The 24523-nt window shown below is 49.4% G+C and overlaps 1 protein-coding gene across 3 annotated transcripts in view; it reads right to left on the bottom strand.

Annotated features, from left to right (window-relative positions):
• Positions 1 to 24523, bottom strand: part of Osbpl10 (oxysterol binding protein like 10) — a 221606-nt gene that overhangs the window by 24631 nt on the left and 172452 nt on the right. For all 3 annotated transcript variants that reach the window (XM_060385109.1, XM_060385108.1, XM_060385107.1), the window contains one exon: positions 468 to 617. In XM_060385109.1, coding sequence (XP_060241092.1) covers positions 468 to 617 — 150 coding nt within the window. The remainder of the gene's footprint in view (positions 1 to 467; positions 618 to 24523) is intronic.

The raw sequence follows: 24523 nt of genomic DNA on the forward strand, positions 1-24523 counted from the left end.
CAAATCTGAGTCTGAGGTCAGCCCGGCTACACGAAACCCTCCCTTTCTCAATCACATGGGAATGTGGTGTGATATGAGGTATCTGTGTGTGTGTGTGTGTGTGTGTGTGTGTGTGTGTGTTTTGTGTATGTGTGTGTGTGAAATGCCTACACATGTGTGTATCTGTATATAGCATGAAAAGTACCTGTGGCGTTTTACTGTACGTGAGATATATGTATGTTATAAGGTATCTGTGTGTGTGTGATGCCCATGTAGATAGATGTGTGAGGTATGTTTGTTTGTGTGTGTGTGTGTGTGTGTGTGTGTGTGTGTGGTGAGGTCCAAGGTATCTGTGTGTCTTTTCTAATTAGTCCTAAAATATCCTCATTAGAAGCCAATGCTGGCCCTTCCCTCTCTCCCACCTCACCACCGTGAGCAGCCAGGTGAGCAGGAGAGGCCCAAAGCCGGAAGCAGCCGCGTCAGCCCACCTTGGTTAAATCCATGCCCAGCTTGAGCTGCGAGATGAGGTGAAGGATTACACTGCGTTGGTCCTCCATGGCGCCCAGCTCTGTCTCTTCCTTATCTTCATTGTCGCTTTGTTCTTCCTCAGACAAAACCAGCTCAGGGCCGGAGTTTGGCTGAAACGGAATCATTGAAAACCATCAGTGGGTCCTTTAGAGGTTAGCTGCAGAGTCCGACTGGAGGCCTAACCCACAGCTTCCGGTGACCGCACAGAGCCAGAGCTGGCCCCGGCCACATCCGTAAAGCAATGTTGCTTGCCAGGCAGAGGCTGAGCCTCTCGAGGGTCAGGCCCTGTGCTGCGGTCACTGCACCCCCCTTAGCACCCACCCCCCCAGCTGGGCTTAGGCCTCCTGGCATGGGAGGACTGTCCCTGACTTTAAAAATAGACCAACATTCGTGAGTGCTTTTTAATAAACCACCAGCCACGTCCATGGTTGATCGCACAGCTATACATATTACATATGAACATGCAGAAAGTATAATTTTACATATTGTGATCATGAATACTTTTGTGATTAAAATTATGTTTGTGTATGAGTGTGTGTGAGAGAGAGATGCATGCAAGTACCACAGCACAAATGTGGAGAGACAGAAAACAATTTGCAGGAGTCAGTTTTTCTCCCTTCAGCCCTATAGGATCTGGGACTAGAACTTGGGACATCAGACTTGGAGGCAAGCGCCTTTAACCCCTGAGCCCTCTCACTGACCCTTGATTTTTAATATTCACTTATTTGTTAATTTTGCTACCTTCATTGCAGGGCTCTGGAGTAAACTCTGTGGATGAAGACATCCTGTTACGATTGCCAGAGGCTGGGCAGCTCTGCCAATATCCACAGTACATGTATGTGAGCCCTGGCCCAAGCTTGCCTGGAAGCTTACATGCCCTGCACGCTTGATGTATAGTGTAATTTTTTTAGCATTTATCAATAAAAGTTGAGTCCACCTGGAATTTTCAAATTGCTTTATTTCTGAAAAAAAAAATTTCACTCTGAGAATTCCCACGCAAATCCAGCAAGTTAAGTCTCCGAACAGGCATGAAAAGACAAAATGAATGAGAACTCGGGAAACATTCTGGAACGTCACAGTGATGGCAGGGAGCACGCTGGCCTCTGGGCCTGGTCTTGATGCTGATTGGCTACCTCAGCTACTGAGTTCCAACTTCTCACATGGCACAGACTCTCAACAACTTTGCTGTGCATCATCCCTGGGGCTCTGCAAATCTGTTCACCAAGTACACATTTTCACAGTCCTCCTTCAAATACTATAAGCAAACATTCTCGATTTGGATGCAACTATGAACAACAGAGTAGACATGGTAAGCTTATCACAGAGAAATAGAAGGATTCAGAGGTATTAAGTATAAAAAAGACAGCTTTGTTCACAAGTCCTTGCAAAAAAAAAAAAAAAAAAAAAACAACCCATGATTTATTAATCTTATTAGACAGAGTGTCTTACATCTAAATAACACTCCGAATGCACAGAGGGCATCAGTGACTAAAGAGCTGTGGCTGTCCAGGAAGACACATGTATGTGCTGGCTTATCCCTTCCCTGTGTTCTAGAGGGAACCCTGGCTCTCCTTCCCAGCTGGGCTAGACATTTTCAAATGTTAGTTTCAATAGAACTTGCTATTGGCTGCTTCCAAACGGTTATCTCCTCAAAGCTCAAGTCCCAGCATACACCTGTTCTTTGGCCTTCACCCCGGGTGTGTTACAGGGCATCTTGGACAAGTTGCTTTACTAGAACTTTCAGAGGTAACTGGGGATCCCTCACTCATCCACACTAGCAAAGAATGCTCAGGGGGAGCGTCAGGAGCGGAGGCTGCTGGATTTTACACAGGGAGGTTGGAACCTAGCCTCCAGCCAGGGCCCAAGGCTGCACTCTACTCCTCTGGCTATCCTGCTCGACACCTGCTGTCTATTTGGTGTGGTGGCTTGCTACCCAGGCTGGGCCACTACGAGTCTGAACAGAGAAGGCTGAGGCCACCCTTTCTATCACCTCCATCTGGTTCTTCTTTCTCTCTTTTCTGGGTTCCAGGCCAGTGTTCCAACGGTGCTCTGTTCCCTGTGAGCTCACAATTCAATCTGACGCTGCTGAAGTCACTTACCCTGGACACGCATCCCTCTCAGGGACAAGGGGACTGACTATACTACTTCCCCTGAGATGCCCTGGAAGTGGGCACCTACCTACTGTGCACAGTCCCCAGGGCAAGAAGAAGAAGAAAGGAACAGCTGGGTATCTTGCTTTGGGAGGAAAGGAACTAAAATTGATGAAACTGGGGGTTAAAGATGGCTGCAAAGTCCATGACCCATCTGACACCAGACACTCTCAGAAAGCACAGACTGGGAACCAAACACATCGTGGCTCAGACAGGGAAGCATTTGTGCTGGACCAGCCCCAGCCCCGTGCTGTGTGATCTACCAGAATATCAAACCCAGATTGTCCTAATTTCCAGGAGCCAGAGGTCTTCTGCAAGGTCCTACCATCCAACCCCTTAGTATTTAGAACAGTACTAAGGCAAACACAAATGTCTCTAGCTCACACCAAATCCACATTGCAGTCCCTTGGGTGCCACTTGAAGAGACTCAATACACTCACAGTGATGGGCAGAATGATGGAAGAGCCCAGGATGGACTTAGCCTAGGACAGGACTCCTGGGAGAGCATGGTGACATCCGCTCACAAGCACAGAGGCTTAGCCAACCTTGCCCTAACCTCAAGCAAGGACTCACCACTATTTGCTGTCTGTTGAAGCTTCTGAGAACGTGCCTTTTAATAATAAGAACAGCAGAAATCGAGTCATCATAGCAGTAACAGAATGACCTGTAAACAGATCTACCCTCCAGCAAGCACAAAACCAGTTTTTAACAAAAAACAAAACAAAAACCAGAAGGGTGTGCCACCTGTAATCTTGGGAGGCTGGGGCCAGGAGTTTGAAACCAGCCTGAACCACAGAGTGAGACTGTCTCACTCACACACACACACCACATACCTTCCTATATCTGGTTTCATTCATTCATATGATAGGGACTGTCTTAGAGGCATGCTGGTCCCACCCACACTGGCACACAATCCCTCCATGCAGGTCAGTATTTGGGTAGGAGGAGACCCAGGGGCACTGAGCTGTTTAGCCAGTGGTGTGAGCACCATCTGTCTGTGTCCGAGAGGCACTTGCTGTTCACAGGCCCCACTGGGAGCGGAGGCTCTGGAGCTCCAGGCTGCGCTCGGAGATGAAAGGCTCAAAGCCTTCCTCCTGGAGGGCATGGCATTCTGCTTCCTGATGTGGTCTCAGAGATACTCCTACTAACAACAACTGAGCTGAGGTCGTGGCTTACCGAGCAGAGTGCTAGTTAACAGGCACAAAGCTCAGAGCTTGATCCCAAGCACCATATAAAATGGGTGTGTACACGCCTGTAAGGCCTTGGGAGGTGGGGGCAGGAACATCGGGAGGGCAAGGTCTTCCTCAGCTAGATAGCAATTCTGAGGCCAACCTAGATTACATGAGGCATTGTCATCAAAGATAGTGATAACTGTCACTTGATCTAAGGACACTTCTCCACAGCCAGGTAGAAGGGCTCATCACATCCCATCACCCCTCTGTGGTCACATCTGCTTCTCTCCTGGTATCCTGTACCCTTGCACCTTTGACCTTCACCAACAAAGCAGTGACAGTGAACTCAATGTGTTCCAAGGGGGCACAACAGTGTTGCCATCTTGCGTGAAAACGTAAAGTCAGAAGTCCAGCAAATGAACATGACTCAACCCAAGACAACAACCTTCAGGTCTCTTCCCCCAGAGATCCTTGCAAATGAGCCAAGCCACAATAATATATACTAACTGGACAATGAAATAGAACAAAATATGTTTTAAAAAGAAGGGGGCTTTGGAAAAAGCAGCTTTTTCAAAAAATAAAAATAGTGGGTGTGGTTAACCCCAGCACTCAGAAAGCACAGGCAGGTGGATTGGATTGCTGAGTTTGAGGTCAACCTGATCTACAAAGTGAATCTAGGACAGCCAGGGCTCTGTTACGCAGAGAAACCCTATCTCAAAAAACAAATAAATAGCAAAAAGTATGATAATATTCATACCAGACACACCTTGGGGCACATGGTGCTGCAAATATTAGCATGCCATGACGGGAAAGATGTGCGAAGATCTGCTGATGATGGAAGGCAATCTGGGGCTTGGGGACATTCCCTGGTAGTCTACCCACAGCAAGACTCCTTGGCCTGAGGGCACTGGGGAGGTAGCTCAGTTGGTGAAAGATTTTCCTAGCAGGCACGAAGTCCTGGGTTGGATTCCCAGTCATGAGCATGGTGGTGTATGGCGGTAATGGCAGCATTCCGGAGATGGAGGCAGGAGAATCAGAAGTCTAAGGTCATCCTCAGCCTGGAATACATGAGACTCTGTCCAAAGGAGGGGAGCAGGGGGTGCTAGAGAGATAGCTCAGTGATACAGTAAGCTCGGATAACTCTTCCTACACCCGTGACCCCAGCACTGAGCAGGGCAGACCTAAGAGGAGCTAAGGTTTGCTGGCCAGTTGAGCCAAGAGATAGAAGCTTAAGGGTCAGGGGGAGACCCTGAGCCAAAGGAAGAGTAAGGTGAAGCCTGGCCTGGGAGGACACCTCATGCCTCCTTCTGGCCTCTGTGAATACCCACACACATGCACATAACACCATGCAACACAGAGAGAAAGAGAGTCTCCTTGGCTGCAGACCCATAAACAGCCTCTACAATGTCCAGTACCATCCTTGATATTTGAAGCCAAACATGTATCTGGGCAAGGAATTGGGAAGATGGCTCAGTCAACAAAGTGCTCTCTATGCAAGGATGAGGATCCCTTGGATCCTCAGGACCCACGTAAGCAGCCAGGCATGGTGTCCAAACTTGCAACCCCAGGGCTGGGGAGAAAGAGACCAGAGGCTCCCAGGACACGCTGCCAGGCAGCCTCGCCTGACTGCTGAGCTCCCGGTCCATAAAAGACACAGTCTCAAAACATGAGGTCAACAGGGTTTCCAAGAAATGACATCTGAAGTTATCTCAAACCTCCACACACATGCACCCACAAGAACACGCATGCACACACGTACACTTCCAGATCCCTACACAACTATGCATGTGCGTACACACACGTGTGCCCCATATATTCCTCAAACTTCCACAGAGTCTATGCCTTTTGGCTGACCTCAGTCTCCACAGGACCAACAGTAAGCCTGAGTAAGAGAAAGCTCCTCGCTGGGAATGGTCCAACCGAGGGCAGCTGAAACATCTGTCGGTGTGGCCTTCCCACTGCTTCCCATCCAGGAGAGAGGAGCAGGTCCCGAGAAGCCGTCAGCAGCCAAAGCTGGGAGACAGCCTTGCCTTGTGCTGGGCTCACAGCCTCAAGGGCTCCACAGCCCCTTGAGAACCCCCTCCATCTCTGATTTCTAGGAAACCTCCATTCAACAGAGATGCAAAGCTCAAGCAAGTGTTTCTTACTCAACTCTTATTCAACACACAGATGTAATTTAACTGCAGTTTGGGGGGCAGTTGGAGGCGTTTCCTAGGGGTCCCTTCCTTGGGTGGCATTTGCTTAGCAACCACGCCTTCTCCCATAATAGACCTGGCCCTCAGCGACAGGCTCTGTGCCAGGAATTTGAACGGACTCTGTTTTCCCAGTGCCTGCCCGGGAGCCTACCTTAGCTCTGAGATTCAGTGTGGCGTTCTGGTAGAGGACTATCTGGTTTAGCACCCAACTTTTAAGGGTGACGTCAGACTCTCTAAGGCAGCTGAGGGTGGCCTTCTGACCCTCCCATCACCCCCTCCTGAGCACTGGGGTTACTGGGGTGCTCTCCTGCCCCTGCTTCCTGTTTTCCTGTTTTAAGGACATGCTGCTACCCTTGATTTTTACGGGATCCGCCAAAACAAGCCGTCACAGAAGCCGCCACTGTGCCCTCACCTAAGTTACACATCCCAGCTAAGAACACCGGCTAAGAGCCAAGTGTCACGGAAGCTGCCAAAGTGGCAAGATGAAGCCACCCCAGCGCCTATGCCAGTAACATCCCCAGTGGTGCAAGACCTGCTCACAGGCCAGCCAACATCACCGGGCTTCCTCGTCCTTCATCCCCCAGCCAGTCCCTTATATCCCTCGGAGCCCTGGTGTAAGGCATTCACAACCACATGCTTGGAAAAGCCAGCTCCCCTGAGGGCACAGAGTCACAAAGCTGTGTCCCACGAAAGCAAAAAGAGCTGCTCCCGGTGACCTACTGTCCTTTCCACGCTTGGCACAGGTGGGCACTCTCTTCTGGAAGAGCCTCTTTGGCGCCTGAGTCTAGTTCCCCACAAGTAGGCCATGGTTTGGAGGCAGGAGGCGTTTCTGTGGAGAAGGATGCCCGCTCTGGGCGGGAGCATGCCACGGGCGAATGTTGGGTACACTTCTTTGGGAGTGTCTTGCCCGGCTGTGGCCACTTCACCCTGTGCAGGGCCGCAGCTGAGGCCTCCTGTACATGTACAGCTCCCCGTGAGGAGACTCCCCCGGGGGCCAGACGACCCGCTTGCCTCAGCAGGCTCCCCCAAGGGCAGGGCCCTTTACTTTGCCATGTGGAGGTAGGTTCCGAGATGGCGCCGCAGCGATGGCAACCCAGGTGGAGAAGCTGGGCTCTTGTGCCGGGTGGGCTCGAGGACGGTGCGTCTGCACAGCAGCCTGGTTCCCACTGCTGTCCTGGAGACGCTGCTGACGTCACAATCGTGTGCTGCCTCGCCGGGGCTGAGCTGGCACTCGGGCTAACCACACATACACACACATTTACCACACTTGGCTCGCACAGACTGGAAGGAGAGGTGTTCATCCCAAGCAAAGGGGCCGACCTGCAGAAAGGTTAATTTTCAATAAAACACACCCTGGAAGGCAGGAAGCTGGTACTCCTGGGGGGCAGGGGGGAGTGGGTGCTGGGGGGAGGGGAGGGGTGGGTGCTTGCGGGGGACTACCTTGTCATCAGCCAGCATCACCAGGAAAGATGATGCCAAGAGAGTTCAGCTGTCACTTTTAAAAATATGGAGTGGGGAACTGGAGCCCAGCCGTTTTTACATGAAAGGGGCGACGGGAAAGAATCAAGAAGGAACGAGGACAGCCAAAGGAAGAAAAGGCCACAGCAACACCAGGAGAACGGGGGACCCAAAGCGGCGAGAGTGGTGGCAGCCAGCATGCAGGAGGCAGAGGCTGCAAGGCAGACAGGATCGGCAGCTCCGGACCGAAGCCTGAGGGCTCCCACAGGACCAGAGGGCTGCGGGGCGTCAAACGGTGCACGGGATTTCCCAGCATTCCTTCAGGGAGCAGAGGGGCTCACCCTTCTCCAGCAGGGCTGGTAATGTGTCTTTTAACCTCACCGTTCACATGGCATTTTAAGAGCAAAGCATGCACAGGTGGGTACGCGTGTGCGTGTGCGTGTGCAGGTGCGTGTGTGTGTGTGTGTGTGTGTGTGTTTGTGTGTGTGTATATGTGCATATGTGCACGCAAGCACACAAGCAGGAGCTTCTATACACATATAGCAATACTGCAGGTTGAACACAGAATCTTGTCCATGCTGGGCAAGCACTTTGCCACAGAACTAATTCTCAGTCTTTTTGAAGCTGGAAATGTGGCTTGCTGGTAGGGTGAATTCGGAAGTCCCCGAATTCAATCCTACACACACACACACACACACACACACAGAGGCAGGCAGGATGCCTCCCCAGGCACTGCTAAGCCTGACAACCTGAGATCAATCCGCAGAACCTACCTGATGGAAGGGGAAAACTGACCCCCGGGGAGCTACTCTGTGCCCTCCGCTTCCATACCGAGGCATGTGCCCTTCTGCTCTCTCACACGTAAAGCAAGAAAAAGGTGATAAAATGCTCTTTTAAAAACCCTTCAGTTTCACGGGGGCATGAGCCACATTTTGAGATCTCAGTAGCCACAGGTGGCCAGTGGCTACCACACGAGATCTCTACAACAGCGCTCCTCAACCTTCCCAGGGCTGCACCCCTTAATACAGTCCCTCAGGTCGTGGTGACCCCCAACTGTAACATCATTTTCATCGCTACTTCATAACTGCAATTCTGCTGCTTTAAATGGTAAGATAAATAGCTGTGTTTTCCCTACGGTCTTTGGGGACCCCTCTGAAAGGGTCATTTAACCTCTAAGGGGGTCATGACCCACAGGTTGAGAGCACTGCCTTAGACACCATCGAGTCTGCTGATTAGAGTTTTACAGTCTGCTCGGCCACCCTTTGTTTCTCTGTAGGATCAGCACCTCTATCATGATGCCAAGCGGGAACCATCACAGGGGAGCCCCACAGTTCAACTGGGGGGGGAGACCTGGGGCTGCTGCTGTGCCCAGCTCAATGATCTTAACTTCCTGGTCACACACACAGCTAGCTTCTAGGGACTAGAAATTTAAATCCCAAACACAGAGGTGATTTTACAAATGCCCCACCCGAGAAATAAGCTGGCGTGAAATAGTTTGGGTCATGGAAACTAGCCAAAAGGAGCCGGGCCTCAGACTTCACACAGGACCAGCTGGGTGGCAACCAAGGGTACACGGAAAACAGCGCTGGCTTTCTTCAGCCGCGAGCATCTGACCTCTGGCTTGGGCTGGGGGATGGACTCCTTCCAATCCTGCCCAAGGGAGGTGCCTTCCTTCAGGAGGTAGGCATCAGACTCTGGGGTTAAAGGCTGGGTATGCCATTCTTTCAGAATCCACTCTCTTGCTAACTGCTGAATTGCCTGCTCGGCTTCACCTGAAAATCAAGCAGCTATGGGTGTGAATAATAAAGTGGGCAGGGCCAGGAGTGGGCAGGATGCAGAGCTCTGTACAGCAGGAAGGAGCGAGCAGTACATGACCCCCAGGCCAAGAGGAACTGACAGCGAAAGGTCAAGCTGGGCCTGGTGGCTCTAGGAAGCTCAGCACCCGGGAAGTAGGGGCAGGAGGCTCAGAAGCTCAAGTGCGTCTTCAGCTAGACCCCTGGGCTCTGAGAGAGCCGTATTTGCTCTGAGTTTTCACTCTTCTGCGGAAGCGAAATTTCGTGTTCTGTTCCTGGTGCTTCGGACAGATCTCAGCACACAGTTCTGTGGGTTCTGACAGATGTTATCACTTTATATGTAAATCTGAGTCGTTGGGAGTGTGCCTGTCAGTGAGAAGAGCGACACTGACATCAATATGGAGCCTCGAACTTTTCACCTCACAAAACCACCTCCAGTGTGCTGCAGAGCATGGCAGCCCGGCCCCACTCCGGCAGAGCCTGTTCAGAAGAGCAGGAGGTTCTGGCCCCAGGCCACAGGGCTGGAGGAGTCACAGACAAAGGCTTCTGGCTCCCTGATCCTGGTCTCAGGTTAAGGGTGTGGCAGAGGTGAAAGTCCAAACCCAGTCCAAGGTGACCTTCAGGACTTGTGCTGCACCCTAAGGCCAGTCAGAAAGACACTTCCCCCACAGGCACCCAAGTCTGTTTCCTTGACTTTAGACCAGGTTCTAGAAATTTCACTTGACCCCAGAGCAGAAGCAGAAAGCAGTCTTATTGGACGAGCAACTGGGATGTTTTTGTTTGTTTGTTTGGTTGGTTGGTTGGTTGGTTTTTTTTTTTCAGCCGTGCTACTCCAGCTGGCTAATCTAACCTGTGCATTCCAGTGCACATTCCAGTGTGCATTTTCTGCCTAAAAGCTGGAAATTCCCACCAGACTTTGCCAGTGCAAAGTGTACAGGGAAATAACCATCAGCCACGCACGCCACACAACAGTTAGGATTTACAGTCGTTAAAAGCCACGCGGCATCTCCTGCTCTTCAGGTCAACAGGGACGGGACGGCATGGTGAATAATGAAACAGGAAGGGCCCCTTAGGAAGCCTTCGCTGGTAACGTTCGTTCTCCCAGGCCAAAGCCACCACAGAGGGCTACGTAACGCATGCTTAGTGGCTGTGCAGACTCAGAGAGGCAAGATCAAGTCACTGAATTCTGCTTCAAGAGGTGGGTGGGATGGCCAGGTGCTATGCCCTGCTTCCTTCCTAGTGCAGGAAATGCTTGCCCCAGGCAAGGGGAGACTAAGCTCAGGGGACGTGCATTTAAAGATGGCCGTGCTGTAACCAGACCCAGCCGGCCTGTCTTTCCCTTCTCTGCCTCCCTCTCACCCTCCTTCTCTCCTTCTCTTCCTTTTTTTCTTGAGAAGGGGTCTTGCTATGCATGTAGCCCAGGCTGGTCTGGAACTAAACTGTTGTAGCCCAAACTGACCTTGAACTTTTGGCAAGCCTCCTGCTCCAATTGCTCATCTAGACTTCCAGAAACGGTAACAAACCAAGAAAAAACACTGGAGAGAAGATAGGCTTGTGTGTGTGTGTGTGTGTGTGTGTGTATGTGTGTGTACACGCGCGCCTACGCACCTGTGCTCACCTGTGCACAGGTGGAGGCCTGAAGGAGATGTCAAGTATCTTATACTCTCCACCTTATTTTTTGAGGCAGGGTCTCTCACACTAAACCTGAAGCTTAGCATTTTACAGAAATGGATGCCCAGGGGGCCTCCCCCACCCCGGGGACCTACCTGTCTCTGACTCCCCAGGACTAGGGTTACAGGCACACACTGCCACACTCAGCTTTCTGCATGGGGCTGCGGCTCTGAACTCAGGCCCTGTGCTTGCACAACAAGCACTTTGCCCTCTGAGCCGCACCCAGAGCTCCCTGGCTCCAGGGTTTTGCAGATGATAGGAAGGAAGGAAGGAAGAAGGGAGGAGGGAGGGAGGGAGGGAGGGAGGGAGGGAGGGAGGGAGGGAACTTTACACAAAACAACCGTAGCTCCGGATCCCAGAGCTAGGAAACACCAATAATGGCCACTGTGACTCCAATCTCTAACTCCATTCAGCAGTTTGGCTCAAACGCAGGCATTTTCTCTGCTTTTTAATTTGCATCATATGCGTTTATTTTTCTAGGCACCCATGATGAGAATATTCAGAGGGTTTCTCTGCCCTTTTAGTGAACTGAACAAAGGATGTAAGAGAGTAATTACAGTGATTCATACCTTTTTTTTTCATGCTACCCACTGTTGTAACACCCAAATGAGGCCTGCTAGGTCCTTGCTTTAAAAACTGGCACATGCCCATGCTCCGCTCTGCCCTGCTCTCAAATGCTTCACTCAATAAAAACTTAGGGGGGAAATCTGTGAGACAGCTCTAACCATCCTCAGTAACTCCAGCGGCAATATGAACCATCAAAAAGTGGGAATTATCACCCTTGGCTCAGTAGGAAGGCTGAAGATTTTAAGGTCTAAACGTAATCCAGGTTCTGCAGAGACGGCTCAGGGGTTTAGAGCACCCAAGTTGCTATCCAGAACTTGTGCCCTGAAGCTCACACTGCCTGTAACTCTGGCTCCAGGGAATCTAACACATACACACACACACACACTAGAAACTACTTTTTTTTTTTAACCTGGCAAACTGCATGAAACTTCATTTTAAACAGCATCAGACCCTGGATGAAGATGTAAGGTCTGAACAGTGTCTCTGCCATCGCTGGCTCAACAGTCGCTACCTGCTTCTGAGCGAGGGATGGGACAGCATGGTTCTCTTAGGCGTGGACAGAATCTGGACACAAGCGTCTCAGTGGTGGAGTCCCACAGCTGTCATAGGCCACACAGAGCAGCCGCCACGCCCAACGCCCACCAGCCCACATGGCTCTTCTTGGTTTCCTGCTCCCAGACAGAGACACGGAAAGCTCTGGAGCCTAACTTGAAGTCAAGTCAATTTACACAGGGCTGGCAAGGAGAGCCGGCTTTCAACGTCATCCGTTCTCCGGATTGTCACACAAAATCTCAGAGGTGACTGTGATCCTCAGGATCGTCGGTTCCAACCTTTATGGACAAGCAAACCCTAAGTACAAAGGACACACTGGTTTCCAGGCTTGGTGTATGAAACAGTTATCAGGGCAAGGAGGAGACGCCAGCTAAAAAAAGCACTTGCCACGCAAACCTGCCCAGCCAAGCTCAATTCCTGAAATCTACGTGGTAGAGAGAACAGACCTCCCTCGTGTGCCACACACATACATACGACACATGTACACGGTTATGGTAAATTTGATTTTAAAACATTAAAAGAGCTAAAGAGAGGGTGGAGAGAGAGCTCCGTGGTCAAGAGCACTTGCAGCTCTCCCAGAGGACCTAGGCTCAATTCCCAGCCAAACCTGGCTGTCCAGTTCTAGGGCATCTTATGCCCCTTCTGGCCTCCCTAGCACCAGGCATGCACATAGCCCACAGCCATACTTGCAAGCAAAACACAAACACACAATCAAGTGATTCTGAAAGGAGTTAGAAGAGTTCTTAGAAAGATATCTGCCAGAAGTGTAACAGACTACCCAGTGGGAAAGAGTGAAGAGGCGGTGAAAGACACGGCCTGCGGCCAGGGCTCCATGAGGCTTACGGTTAATGAATGAATAAACAAACATTAAAGAGCTAGCGTGCTGTTTGCAGACTAGCTATAAATTGTTATCTTTGGTTTTCACTACTTTTAAATAGTTCATTCAAAAACACATTTAAGAAAAAAAGCTAGGAAACAAAGTCAAATGGCTAATAAACATGTAAAAGTAGGCTTAAAACTTTATTTGTAATTATGAAAACATTCTCCCCCTCCCCGAGAAGACAGTAACGAAGTGAACTCCTATGCATTAGTTTTTGGAGGGGACAGCATTTTTGCTAGTTGTTTGTCATATGTTTTGTTTTGAGAGAGGGTCTCAATCTGTAGTTAAAACTGGTCTCAAACTCCCAGCAATCCTCCTGCCTCCCAGATTTGATGCTTGTTCTCCGGTGGCAAGGGTGAGGTGCGCAGAAGCCCTGCCACAGTCCTGGGCAGCACCCATTTCAACTCAGAGCAACATGCTATTGAGCGAATCCTAGTGTGTGTTGCTTGTGTTCTGTTGCTAGAAAGTTTCCTTGTGAGAGAAAGACTTGTGTGAGTGTGCATGTGAGTGCATGAGAACGGCTTATGTCAGGGAAAACCTCGACACACAAATCTCTTGGGGCTGGATTAACTCACTCAGGTTTAATAAAGTGAGAGCCGTAACTCCATGAGTCAGGAAGCTATTGACTAAGGAAAGCTTTGTAGCTGCACAGATGAGCACAGAATAAAAAGACATGGGAAGAGAGCTAGCAAACACTGTTGAAAGGCCACAAAGGGTGGGAAAACAGTGTGGTGGTGAAAGGGTTAGGCTAACTTTGTAACCTATATGTCTTCTAAAGGCTATAGTTTTGAGTTTTAGGTCCAGGTTAAGCTAAAGCCTCTTAGTACCTTTCCAGAGAGTGAAGAAATGTGACCCTATCCATGAGGACAAATATAAAAAAAGGGCAAGCAAACAATGACCTTCACTCACCAAAAGAAGGACCAGACCCTTGTCCTTGAGATAGCGTTTCTTAGCAAAGAACCTAGACTTCTTCTGATTAGCTTTTGACCTCCAGCCAAGAGCCCGCAGCCCTAATTTTCAAGGATGAGCTAACCACCCCCACCTTCAATTGCAGCTGCATCCACGCTTGGCAGGACTGGCCAAGCTTGAACACCTAAGACTAACCAATTATCTTACTTTATAGCTTCCTCATCCAATCCTAAATTGCCAAAACTAAAACTTCAAATTTCCCGCAATTTTTCTTTTAAAAACCTAAAGGCCTTTGTCTCCCGGTGCCACTCTTTGCTGACCAGCAAGGGTGACCCCGTTGTACAATGGTTAATAAACCTCTTGCTTTTGCAACGAGTCTTGGTCTGGGGGAGTTTCTGGGAAGGGCGTGATTGAACTCCTGAGCTGTGAGACCCCAGGTCTTACAGTGGCACACACCTTTCATCTCAGCTCTTGGGAGACAGAGGCAGTCGGATCTCTGAGTTCATAACTTAGCCAGCCTGGTCAATATAGAAAGTTCCAGCCCAGCCAGGGCAACATAGTAGACTTTATCAATTTTTTTTTTTAAACCAAGAAGCCACAAGCCATTATCTATAGGCTTTAAAAAGGAACAAATGTTAGTGTGTTGGGTTTCTTGTTTCCTCTCCCAGGAGAGTCACAGAGCAGCCTCTTCTAGAGGTAACATTACAAAGCGGCTCCCAACAGTGGGTTTTCATTCCCGACTCCCTACAGCCTCCATGCTAGAGTCAGTTGGCGTGGTTAATAGCCAGGCTGCTCTCCACCTCATTATGTAGTCATGGAGGGTGCCGAACTTCTGATCCTCCCATCTCCACCTCTGAAGAGGTGGGAAGCTGACAGGCACAGCCCACCACGCCCAGTTGTGAAGTGCTGGGATCCAATCCAGGGCGTCATGGATGCTAGGCCAGCCCCCTATTAGCTGAGCTACAGCTCAAGGCCTTGCAGGACTTTTAGAAATCCTCCCTTCCCACCGCCACCTGCAGACAGTATGAAATGTCAAAGGCAGTTATAACTACAGTGCTATGTCAAAGTTAACGCTGAGGCTCTCAGAGGGAGAGGTTGTTGGGGGGAGGGGCAAGCAATGGCAGACCAAAGACAGACAGCTTTAAAAGGAGCTTCATCGTGTTTAAAAAGAAAAAAAAAAGAATCAGAGCTGTTTCTTTTTCTTCCAGCTGAGCTGACTGCTTTCCTCAGGGGAGAATTTTACTGACAGGCTCCTCTCTGACCAGGGTTGATTCTGGCTTTGCTGGCACAGAACGTTAATGTGAGCAAGAGGCCACCTTGCACCCTGGAAGAGGCTTTGGGTATCCGTGTGCCCTAAGCCAGACTGGGGTGCATTTTGGGTTACAAGGCGCTGGGGAATCAGAGTTGCAGATGAAAGAGGGAAGAGCTGCAAGTGCGGCTTAGTGATAGAGTGTTTGCCTAGCATGCAAGAAGCCCTGGGTTCGAACCCCAGCACTGCGTAAGCCAGGCCTGGTAGTGCTCAACTGTCAGGGAGATACATTCAAGGTCAACTTTGAGGTCAGCATGACTACAGGACACCTGGAACCAAAAAGGTAGGGAGGAGGGAGGCAGGATTGCTGAAGCAAAGCAATCTAGCTTCAGAGACCCATGAAGTAGCCACAAGCCAAGGGCCCTAAGGGGGACTGAAAAAGCCAGAGAGACACCGTCCATGCAAGTCACTTAAAAGTTCATTTCTTTACACTCCAGGATTCTTCAGTGGCCCCCACCTGACACATTCTGTGAAATTCAGCGTGGGCCACACACTAGACCTGCACCACTCACTGGCCTGGTGGGAGAGAGAGCGGCTGAATCTTAGACCTCGTTAGCGAAGCCAGCAAGGCAAGGGAAACCAAAGAACCTTTATGACAACTGAAGGAGCTCTGCTGGAGGAACCATGTTGGCCCACGTTAGTAAAGGAAGCTGTCCTTTAGCATGAACTGTCAGCACACCCCAGATGTCCCGAGAGTGTTGGCCTGTGAGGAAGCATCTCGTCTTAACTGATGTAGGAGGGCACAGTGAGGAGCACTGTCCCCTGGGCGCACAGTGCTCGCCTGTATAGAGACGCCAGCTGCGCACGAGCCTGTGGGCAAGCCAGCGAGCAGCGTTCCTCTGTGGTTTCTGCTTTAGGTTGCTGCCTTGAATTCTCCCTCAGGGATAGACTGGGAGAGTAAGCCAGAAGAACCCTTTCTTCCCCAAGCTGCTCTTGGCCGGCGTGTTTTATCAAAGCAAGGGAATGAAGCTGGGACAGAAGCCCTTTGAGGAAGCTCAGCCCACTACACAGACGGCAGGTGGCACTGCTTAGTGCCGGTTAGACCACTGAGCCCCAGGAACCCCAGAACAGTGTGCAGCAGCACTCAGGAGTTCTCCAGCCCGCTTAGAATCCACAAACAGGGACAAGGTGGGGAGGCCAAACAACCGTTTTAATAAGGCTGATTTCCTGGTGGGTGCCGGGCCCTCAGAGCATCCCTGGAAATACAGGACCTCGTGATGGAGAATTAGTGCTGTGGCCACGTATCACATTCCTAGGCAAGCGTGAAGGGGTTGGCCTCCAACTGCCCTGTCAATCTCCCCAGAGGGAGCAGAGAGAGACCACCATGCTAATTCCAAGCAGTGTTAAGAAGGCACTTCCTCTAAACCCAAACGCTTGTCAGAAGCCAGCGCTGACGCTTCATTCCTACAATGGACTGACTGCTCCCTTGAGAAACCCGTGCTCTCAAAGACTATGAAACAAAGAGTGTTGCAAGGGCTGGGGCATAGCTCAGGGGTAAAGGGCTTGCAGCAAAAGCATGAGGACCGGATTTAATCCCCAGCACCCACATACATGTTAGGCAGCCACGCGTAGGTCTAGCTCTTGGGAGGTAGAAAGAGGCATCTCCAGAACAAACTGGCTGGCTAGAGCCCAGTTGGTGAGCTCAGAGTCAGCTGCGAGCCTGCTCCAACATGTAAGGTAAAGAACAACCAAGGAAGATCCTAGATGCCAGTCTATGGACCCACATACACACATGCCGGCACACACATGCAACCGCATAGACCAGCATGAGAACAGTACACATCCCCAAAAGACGCTTTCTCTCTGAATTACACGATGCATTTCAAACTACAAGCTGGCCCTGTATTTTGGGACACTCACAACTGGGACGCAGATTATCTGGAATTTAAGACACGTTTTCCAAAAACAGGCTTGTTCCTGCGTGAATCTATTTCCAGGGAAAAAATAGCTTTACAATAATGAGTTGCGATTTCATACCTTTGGTGGAAGCTGGCTCTATCCTTCCACATGTGGGCTCCAGGGAGCTTGGTGGCAAGTGCGTTTCCGGCTGGGCCATCTTCCCAGCCAAATATGACATTACCCCCCATTGGTCCCCCTGCCCATGTGTGTGTGTGTGTGCGTGTGTGTGTGTGTGTGTGTGTGTGCATGCACACGTGCACCCTCAGGTAGGATTAAATAATTTTAAAATAACTACAGAAACCAAACACATGCCCCTTTCTTGTTCTTTTTGGGGGGTACCAGTTCTGAGAGGATGGAGGAAGGTATGACAGGGATTTGGGGCAGTATGACGGGGCCCTCCATGGCCTTAAGGGCTCAGGCGAGTGCCATTTCCACCCACGATTTAGAATTCCCTCTTTGGGTAGCTGACTTCTGCCATCCTATCCATATTTGTGACGAGGCTTCTAGTTAGGACTTCGAGAGCTAACGAAGAGGAAGGTCACAGAAGCCCGGCCAGGGAGGGACACCTCAGTTGGCAAAGTGCTCCTCCTGCTGGGGAGATGGAGGCAGGGCCTCCCTGGGGCTCCCTGGCTGGCTGGCCTAGTCTACCAGGTGAGTTCAAGGCCAGTGAGAGATGCTGTCTCAAAAAGCAAGGTGAACAGCAGCCAGAGGATGACTCCTGAGGCTGTCTTCTGAGCTCCACACACACATGTTCTCAAACCCTCGTACCTGGTGAGAAACTGAAGACGGGACCCAGGAGTAGGGGGCTGGAGTGGATACACACCAGAGAAGGGAGGAGCCGGGGTGACAGAGCATCCTCTCCTCACAGAGCCCACCCCCAGCTCAGCCCTAGCTATGCCACGTGAGGTGGTCCTGAGGAGGTGGGGGCAGGATAGGCAGGCTGCTGGCCCACGACAGTGGCCATGCTGGGGTGGTCTGATGGCTCAGCAGGAGCAGGCACTTGCTGCCAGGCCTGGCGACCCAAGTTCAACCCCAGGGATCCATGAGGTGGGAGGAGGGAACCAAGTTTCACACATCATCCACTGACCCCCATTCGTGTGCTGTGACACACACCCACTCTGAAGCATGCACGTGCATACAAAGTCACTAGATGTGATTGAAAACAAGTGGCTGTCGTGGTACTATTATCACATGTCATGAGCAACATCCACTGGACCTCAGAATATTCCCTCACAGTCCACACACACACACACACACACACACACACACACACACACCTTCTCTTCCTTCCTAGTTGCTCCAAGCCACTTCAGTGCCACCAACCCCAAAACTTATAATTATGATTTAGCACCCAGAGAACTCTTGCAAGGCTCCAGAATGCAATTCAGACTGCAAAGGGGGGACGCAGGCATCCGTTGATCGAATCAGGCAATGCCTACAGTACAGGCAAAAAATACTTGGCTCCTTCCTTCCATAATGTTCTTTCCCCAAGATCATAAATTGCTGAGTGCTGACTTTCCATCTTCAAAGAGTGAACGTCACAAGCACCAGCACATAAATCACTCTGGGGGCACTTACTCACCACGGAGAAATAAAAGCATAAGCTGCCCGGCTGCTGTGAGGCTCCTCTCTGCTGCCCTAACCTGGCAGGTCTAGGCCGATGAGGAGAAGGCATTGTGACACTGGGGCCGGACAGGGAGGGTTGGGTAAGGGCACCGAACAGCACAGTAAATGTCGCCTACCACATCTCTACAGTCTCTTCAGCATTTCAGGTCTGGATCACGGACGTGTTCGAGGCCACAGGGACGATTCGGAGGAGAACGGAGAAGGGGACCAGCACACACAGCAGCGGGCAGCTTAAAAGCCCTTCGCATTCACCAGCCGTCAGGGCGCTTAATCCTCTGGGCGCTGCGGCCGGGGAGCCGAAACTGTTCCCCTCAATGCTGGCTTTTCATGAGTCTACAGCTCACAATTGACAAAACCCAAGGGGACTGTGTTCCCAGTACTTACATCACAAAGCCACACTGTCGCCCGGGGTGGGAGCGCAGACAGGTGACATGGTGGACACTCCCCAAAGATGCCCTTGACCTGGTGCCAAACTCCATATATGTCCCCGGACATGTGCCACCAAACACACCTCACTCCTCTTTGTAAAAGCAACGCCTGGCCAAGGGGGCACGAATCACCACCACGCGGGAAGGAAGGAGGAAGGGAGAGCAGAGAGGGAGAGGACCTTGAGGGTGGAGCGAAAACGAAGAGGGACCTCCCAAAGCTGTGGGGGGAAATGCAGCCATGCCTACAGGTAAGAGAGGGAAGAGACCCAGGGGCTGCCAGACACCGCCCATCATCCCTGCAGGGCTGGTGCCGCTCCGTGGGCGGAGCGTTTGCCTGGTGTGCGTGAGGCACGATACAGCAAGCAGTGCTCACGCATCACCTTCCAACACATGGGCGTCGGAACCAGAAGATACAGGGTCAGGACCATCCTCGGCTGCATGGTGCTGTCTTTACTGGTCCAATGCTAAGACGTGAGCTACTCCCAGAACCAGATATTTGTTCCTCAAAATGAACGCAACGCTGTCCTTTACTGTTTCTCGTTATAATATTCATGGAGGATTTGAAAAAAACAAAACAAAAAAACGCCTTATTTTCAGTCTTGGGCTCAAACCCAGGGCCCTGCCCACACTTGACAAATGCTCTACCACCAAGCTATACTGCAGCTTACTACTTTTTTCTTTTTGTTTTGAGACAGGCTCCCACTAAGTTCTTAGGCTGGCCTTAAACTCATTCTGTAGCCCAGGCTGGCGCAATTCTGTCTCCGCCTCCCAAGTGGCTGAGATTAGGGGCCTAGATCACCAGCCTGGCTTTTGGGGATATATTTGAAGGTTAACTCTATGGGCTTTGAAGTGAGGCTCATAAGCAGAATATTTGCCAGGCACAAATGAAGCCCTGGATTCAAACCCCAGTACTACAAAAACACAGACCCTAAGATAGCCCCCACTTGCTGAACTGAATAGATAAAAAGGGCACCTAATTGTGAAGAGGACCCAAGCAGAGAGAGCAGGCGGGGGCAGGAGCGGTAGCAGAGCAGACATGTGAAATCCGAAGACACTTGTGCCCCTCAGTACTCGGAGTGCAGGGACTGTTGAGAGAGGAGACAGGGAGGCTGAGTGCCAGCGGCCTTCCTCACCAGCTCCAGATAAGCTGTCTCTCCAAAGAGTCTGCTGGCCTCTGGCTGACGGTGTCCCATAAACCATAAGGCTGGAGAGATGGCTCGGCGCTGGCTGCCTCCCAAAAGACCCGAGTTCAGTTCCCAGCACCCCCACAGTGCCTTATGCTACCTGTAGCCCCCAGTCCAAGAGCCGCCCTCTGGCCTCTGTGGATGCCAAACGCTCATGCGTGACCCTGCCCTCATACACACACACCATCGATTTAAAGAAAAATGTATAGTAAGTAAATTGTAAGGCCAACACGAGCTATAAGCAAGTCCATATTTGTTTACCAAATTCTGTTCCCCAGTTTCATCTGGAATACAGGGAAGCTTGAGGAGGCAGATGAATTTGGAGGCCCAGCTCCGGTGAGCCAGCGCTTCCGGTGACTGTGGCCCTGTCCATTTCCACAAGGAACCATGGCTATCTGGGAGAAAGGTGGTTGAGAGAGCCCCTGTGGTGACTGGGCCCTGCAGATGAGATATTTGGAAAATCTTGGTATCCCACCGGGATTTTATATCTGTCCTGTCACCTCCACTGTTTCCCACCAGGAGATGAAACTAGTTATAATGCCTTATCGGTGAATTGGCTAAGAAAGACCGGGGGACCTTTACATTTTGACCAGGTCTTAGCTATAAAGAGCACTCTAGTTCACTTTTGTAATTTCGAACGTTTCTGGTTTACTCCTTTGGTCTACATATTGCGTGTCTCCTTCAACTATTCTCCAACTAAAAATAATTACTTCGTGTGTGTTTTGTCTGTGAACCCTGAGCATATCGGGTGCCTGTGGTGGTCAAAAGAGGGCACTGGATCCCCTGGAACTGGAGTGACCGACGAGTCACTGCATGGATGCTGGGAATTGAAGCCAGGTCCTCTGTAGGAGCAGCCAGGCTCGTAACCACTGAGCCATCGCTCCAGCCCCCAGCTGCTCTCCACCAAACACAGAGCTGCTTGATCCTCACCTGCCAGTCTGCCTTAGGATTGCCCAGTCTCTGCCTGCTGAGTGCTGGAGTTACAGGCAGCCTGATCCTCCTGCTTGCAGGGCAAGCACTGTATCTCCTGAGCCATCTTCCCAGTGATGTTTCGAATCAATGTCTCCATCCCGGGCTGCATGACAGCCACATGGACTCACCTTGTCACTCTGCTGTACCAGCTGATGTGAGAACAAACTACCTCTGCTGTCTGAGACTTGAATCGCCATCTTGTTTACCTTTGCCGTACGGACTGTGTGGGTTAAGATCGAGGGACTAATGTTCCCAGGGAGCCTGTCTGTCTGCACTGTGATCTGAGATGGTTTTGGAGCCATGTGGAGCCATGAAAACTACCAAGCTCATGAGCCTCCCAGAGAGAATGCTGACTTGTGCTTTCATGACCTGAAAAGTCTACTATGACATTTGATTGTTCTTACATGTTATTTTGTTGTTAGTCTATTAGTCTGTGTTTCTGACTCTATTTTAATGCATACAGAATGTTTTTGTTTTGTTTTTTTTTTTTAAGATAAGGTCTCCTTCCAGAGCCCAGGCCAGTCTTAACTTAAGGTGACACGCAGCTTTGGAGTTTTTGACATGTGATTATTGCCATGTCTATTGAGACATTTGTGTGTGTGTGTGCGCGCGCACATGTAAGCTTATATACATTTTAAATTTTAGTCATTTTTCTCCTCACTCTGTATCCTAAAGAAATGGGTCTTTAAGGCCCTTACCTCACCCAAGCCTAAATGAAATGCAGTGGTTAAAAGATGGCTACTGAACCTGGGAAGTCACTTACTTTTTTTTTTTTTATTAAAAACTTTAAAAAAAAATGCAACAGGGGTCTTACCAGCTGGCCTGGAAATCACTATATAGACCAGGCTAGCCTCAAACTCACAAGAGCGATTATCTGCCTCTGCCTCCCAAGGGCTGGGATTAAAGGCCTGTACCACCACCATACTCAGCCCAAAAATCTGTTTATTTCTCGTGTGTGTACGCAGGCATACAATGTTGTCATGCAGAAGTCAGAGGAAAACTTTTGGAATCTGTTCTCTCCTTCTACCATGTACAACCTGGGATTGAACTCAGATCATGGGGTGTGAGAGCAAACCCTTTTGCCCACTAACTCCTCTCATCAGCCCTAGATAGGCCAGTATAAAACCCAGGAGCACAATTTACAGCAAAGCATGAATGAAACAGAGGGGCCTAACTTTTCTTTGTCATAAATATAATCTGGGCTTATCATTCCGTAGACGTGATAGATCTGTACTTTCTTGCCATGTAAACTTCTATACTCTTAGCTTCCTAAAATCTATTAAAATGAAATATTGAGCACATTGAATGTGCTTCATAGAACATTAAAATGTTCTGAACACACCATTAAGGAATATCTGATCTTCTCAAGGAAGTACTCTAGAGGGACAATAAACATATAAAATAAAGACTTTAAAGAACAGTTAGTGTTTACATAAAATGGAATTCATTAAGGCATACGATAAAAGTTGGTTAAGTAACAAAATTTTTTATTTGCTGCATAAATTTTGGTAAGGATTTTCTTCTAAAACAGAGTCTAAGAAGAAATTAAATTTTACATTTTCCCTTAGTATTCAAGGGCAATAGAAAACAAGACATAAAAATGTTTTATGCTAATCAAGATGTATGATTTTAAATACATTTGGAAAACTAACACAAAGAATCTTTATAATTGCTTTGTTACATTTTCTTGATACAGAGACATTGCCAAGAATAAGTTTTCTGAGATACAAGTTAACTCAATACATAATTATAGAAATAAAGTCAAGATGCCTAAAAATGGTGTTCATTAGATATCCTTTCATGATCTGGATGTGGTAGAGCACCCCTTTAATCCCAGCAATCAGGGAGGCAGAGGCAGGTGGATCTCTGCAAGTTTGATGCCAGCCTGGTCTACACAGTGAATTCCAGGACAGCTAAGGCTACACAGAGAGACCTTGTCTAAAATAACAAACTTTTATAACCATGTGTGGTGACTGTGTGCCTCTAATTCCAGCGCTTAGGAGACAGAGACAGAAAAATCTCTGTGAATCTGATGCCAGCCTGGCCTACACAGTGCTAAGGCACCCAGGGATACACAGTGAGACCTTTTTTTTTAATCCTTTTATCAGATTACTGCTATAGGGTTTCTGTTTCTAAGAATATGTTTATCCTTCTAATTATAAATATTTAGAGCTTTATTTAAGTGTGTGTATGTCTGCCTATGTGTGTCTGTGTGTGTGTGTCTGTGTGTGTGTCTATGTGTGGGTATTTACATGTGAGTGCTTGTGCCTTCAGAGGCCAGGAAGGGCACCAGGTCTCCTGGAGCTGGCATGACAGGGGTGGTAAAGCTGCCTGATGTGGGTGCTGGGGAGAGGCCCAGGTCCCCACAAGAGCAGCAACAGCTTCCAGGCACCAAGTTTTCTCCAGCCCCATTAATAAGATTTTATCATTAAAGCTACGATACACCTCAGATCATGAATGGATATGTTTGCCAAAGATCTTTACATTCCATCGTGTGATAATTCCGCTCTGTGATGGGGTAACAGAAGACGCCAACCCTGACCAGCAGCGGGAGGAAGCTGGATCAACTCTGGTATGACTTTGGATGTAATAGAAAAGACCAGTGTCACTGGAGCCTACCCAGGAGAGAAATGATTTCCATCAAATTCTCAGAGAAACTTCTACAATGCTTTTTTTTTTTTTTTTTGGCTTGTAAAACTTAGAAGTGTAAATTCAAAGGTTAAAACTTAAAAGGCTGGCCCGCTATGCAGAGGCAGTTTTACATGGTTTCTGACCTTTGCCTCCTAAGAAATACAGTTATAGTTCATCAGCGTTGAGATAGTCTGTTTCTGCTATTGGATGACAAAGTTGTTAAACAATATTAACTGCTGATAGATAGTATACATCTTATTATAAATGTCAAATCTTAAATATCTAATTATATAGAGAATAAAATTATCAAGATTAAAGCAAGTATTGTTAACAAAAGGAAAAATTGTTAACAAAAAGGCAGTATTAAATTTAGAATGCTTTCATTGAACTGAAGACTTATTTTAGTGTGAGTGAGTAGTGTAACAGGTCTGTGTGTGGAAGGCGTCAGGTGTCCTCATCACTCTCCACCGTAGTCCTTTGAGGCAGGGTCTCTCCCTGAAACTACAGCTTGTGTTCTTTTCAGCTGGGTTGGAAGCCACAAGCTCCAGCTGTTCCATGTTTTCCACTCACCCCAGCACTGGGCTAAAGGTGAGAGTGCTGGGGTTCAAACTCGGTCCTCG

Source organism: Meriones unguiculatus, chromosome 6 (assembly GCF_030254825.1).
Source record: "Meriones unguiculatus strain TT.TT164.6M chromosome 6, Bangor_MerUng_6.1, whole genome shotgun sequence".
Classification (NCBI taxonomy): Eukaryota; Metazoa; Chordata; class Mammalia; order Rodentia; family Muridae; genus Meriones; species Meriones unguiculatus.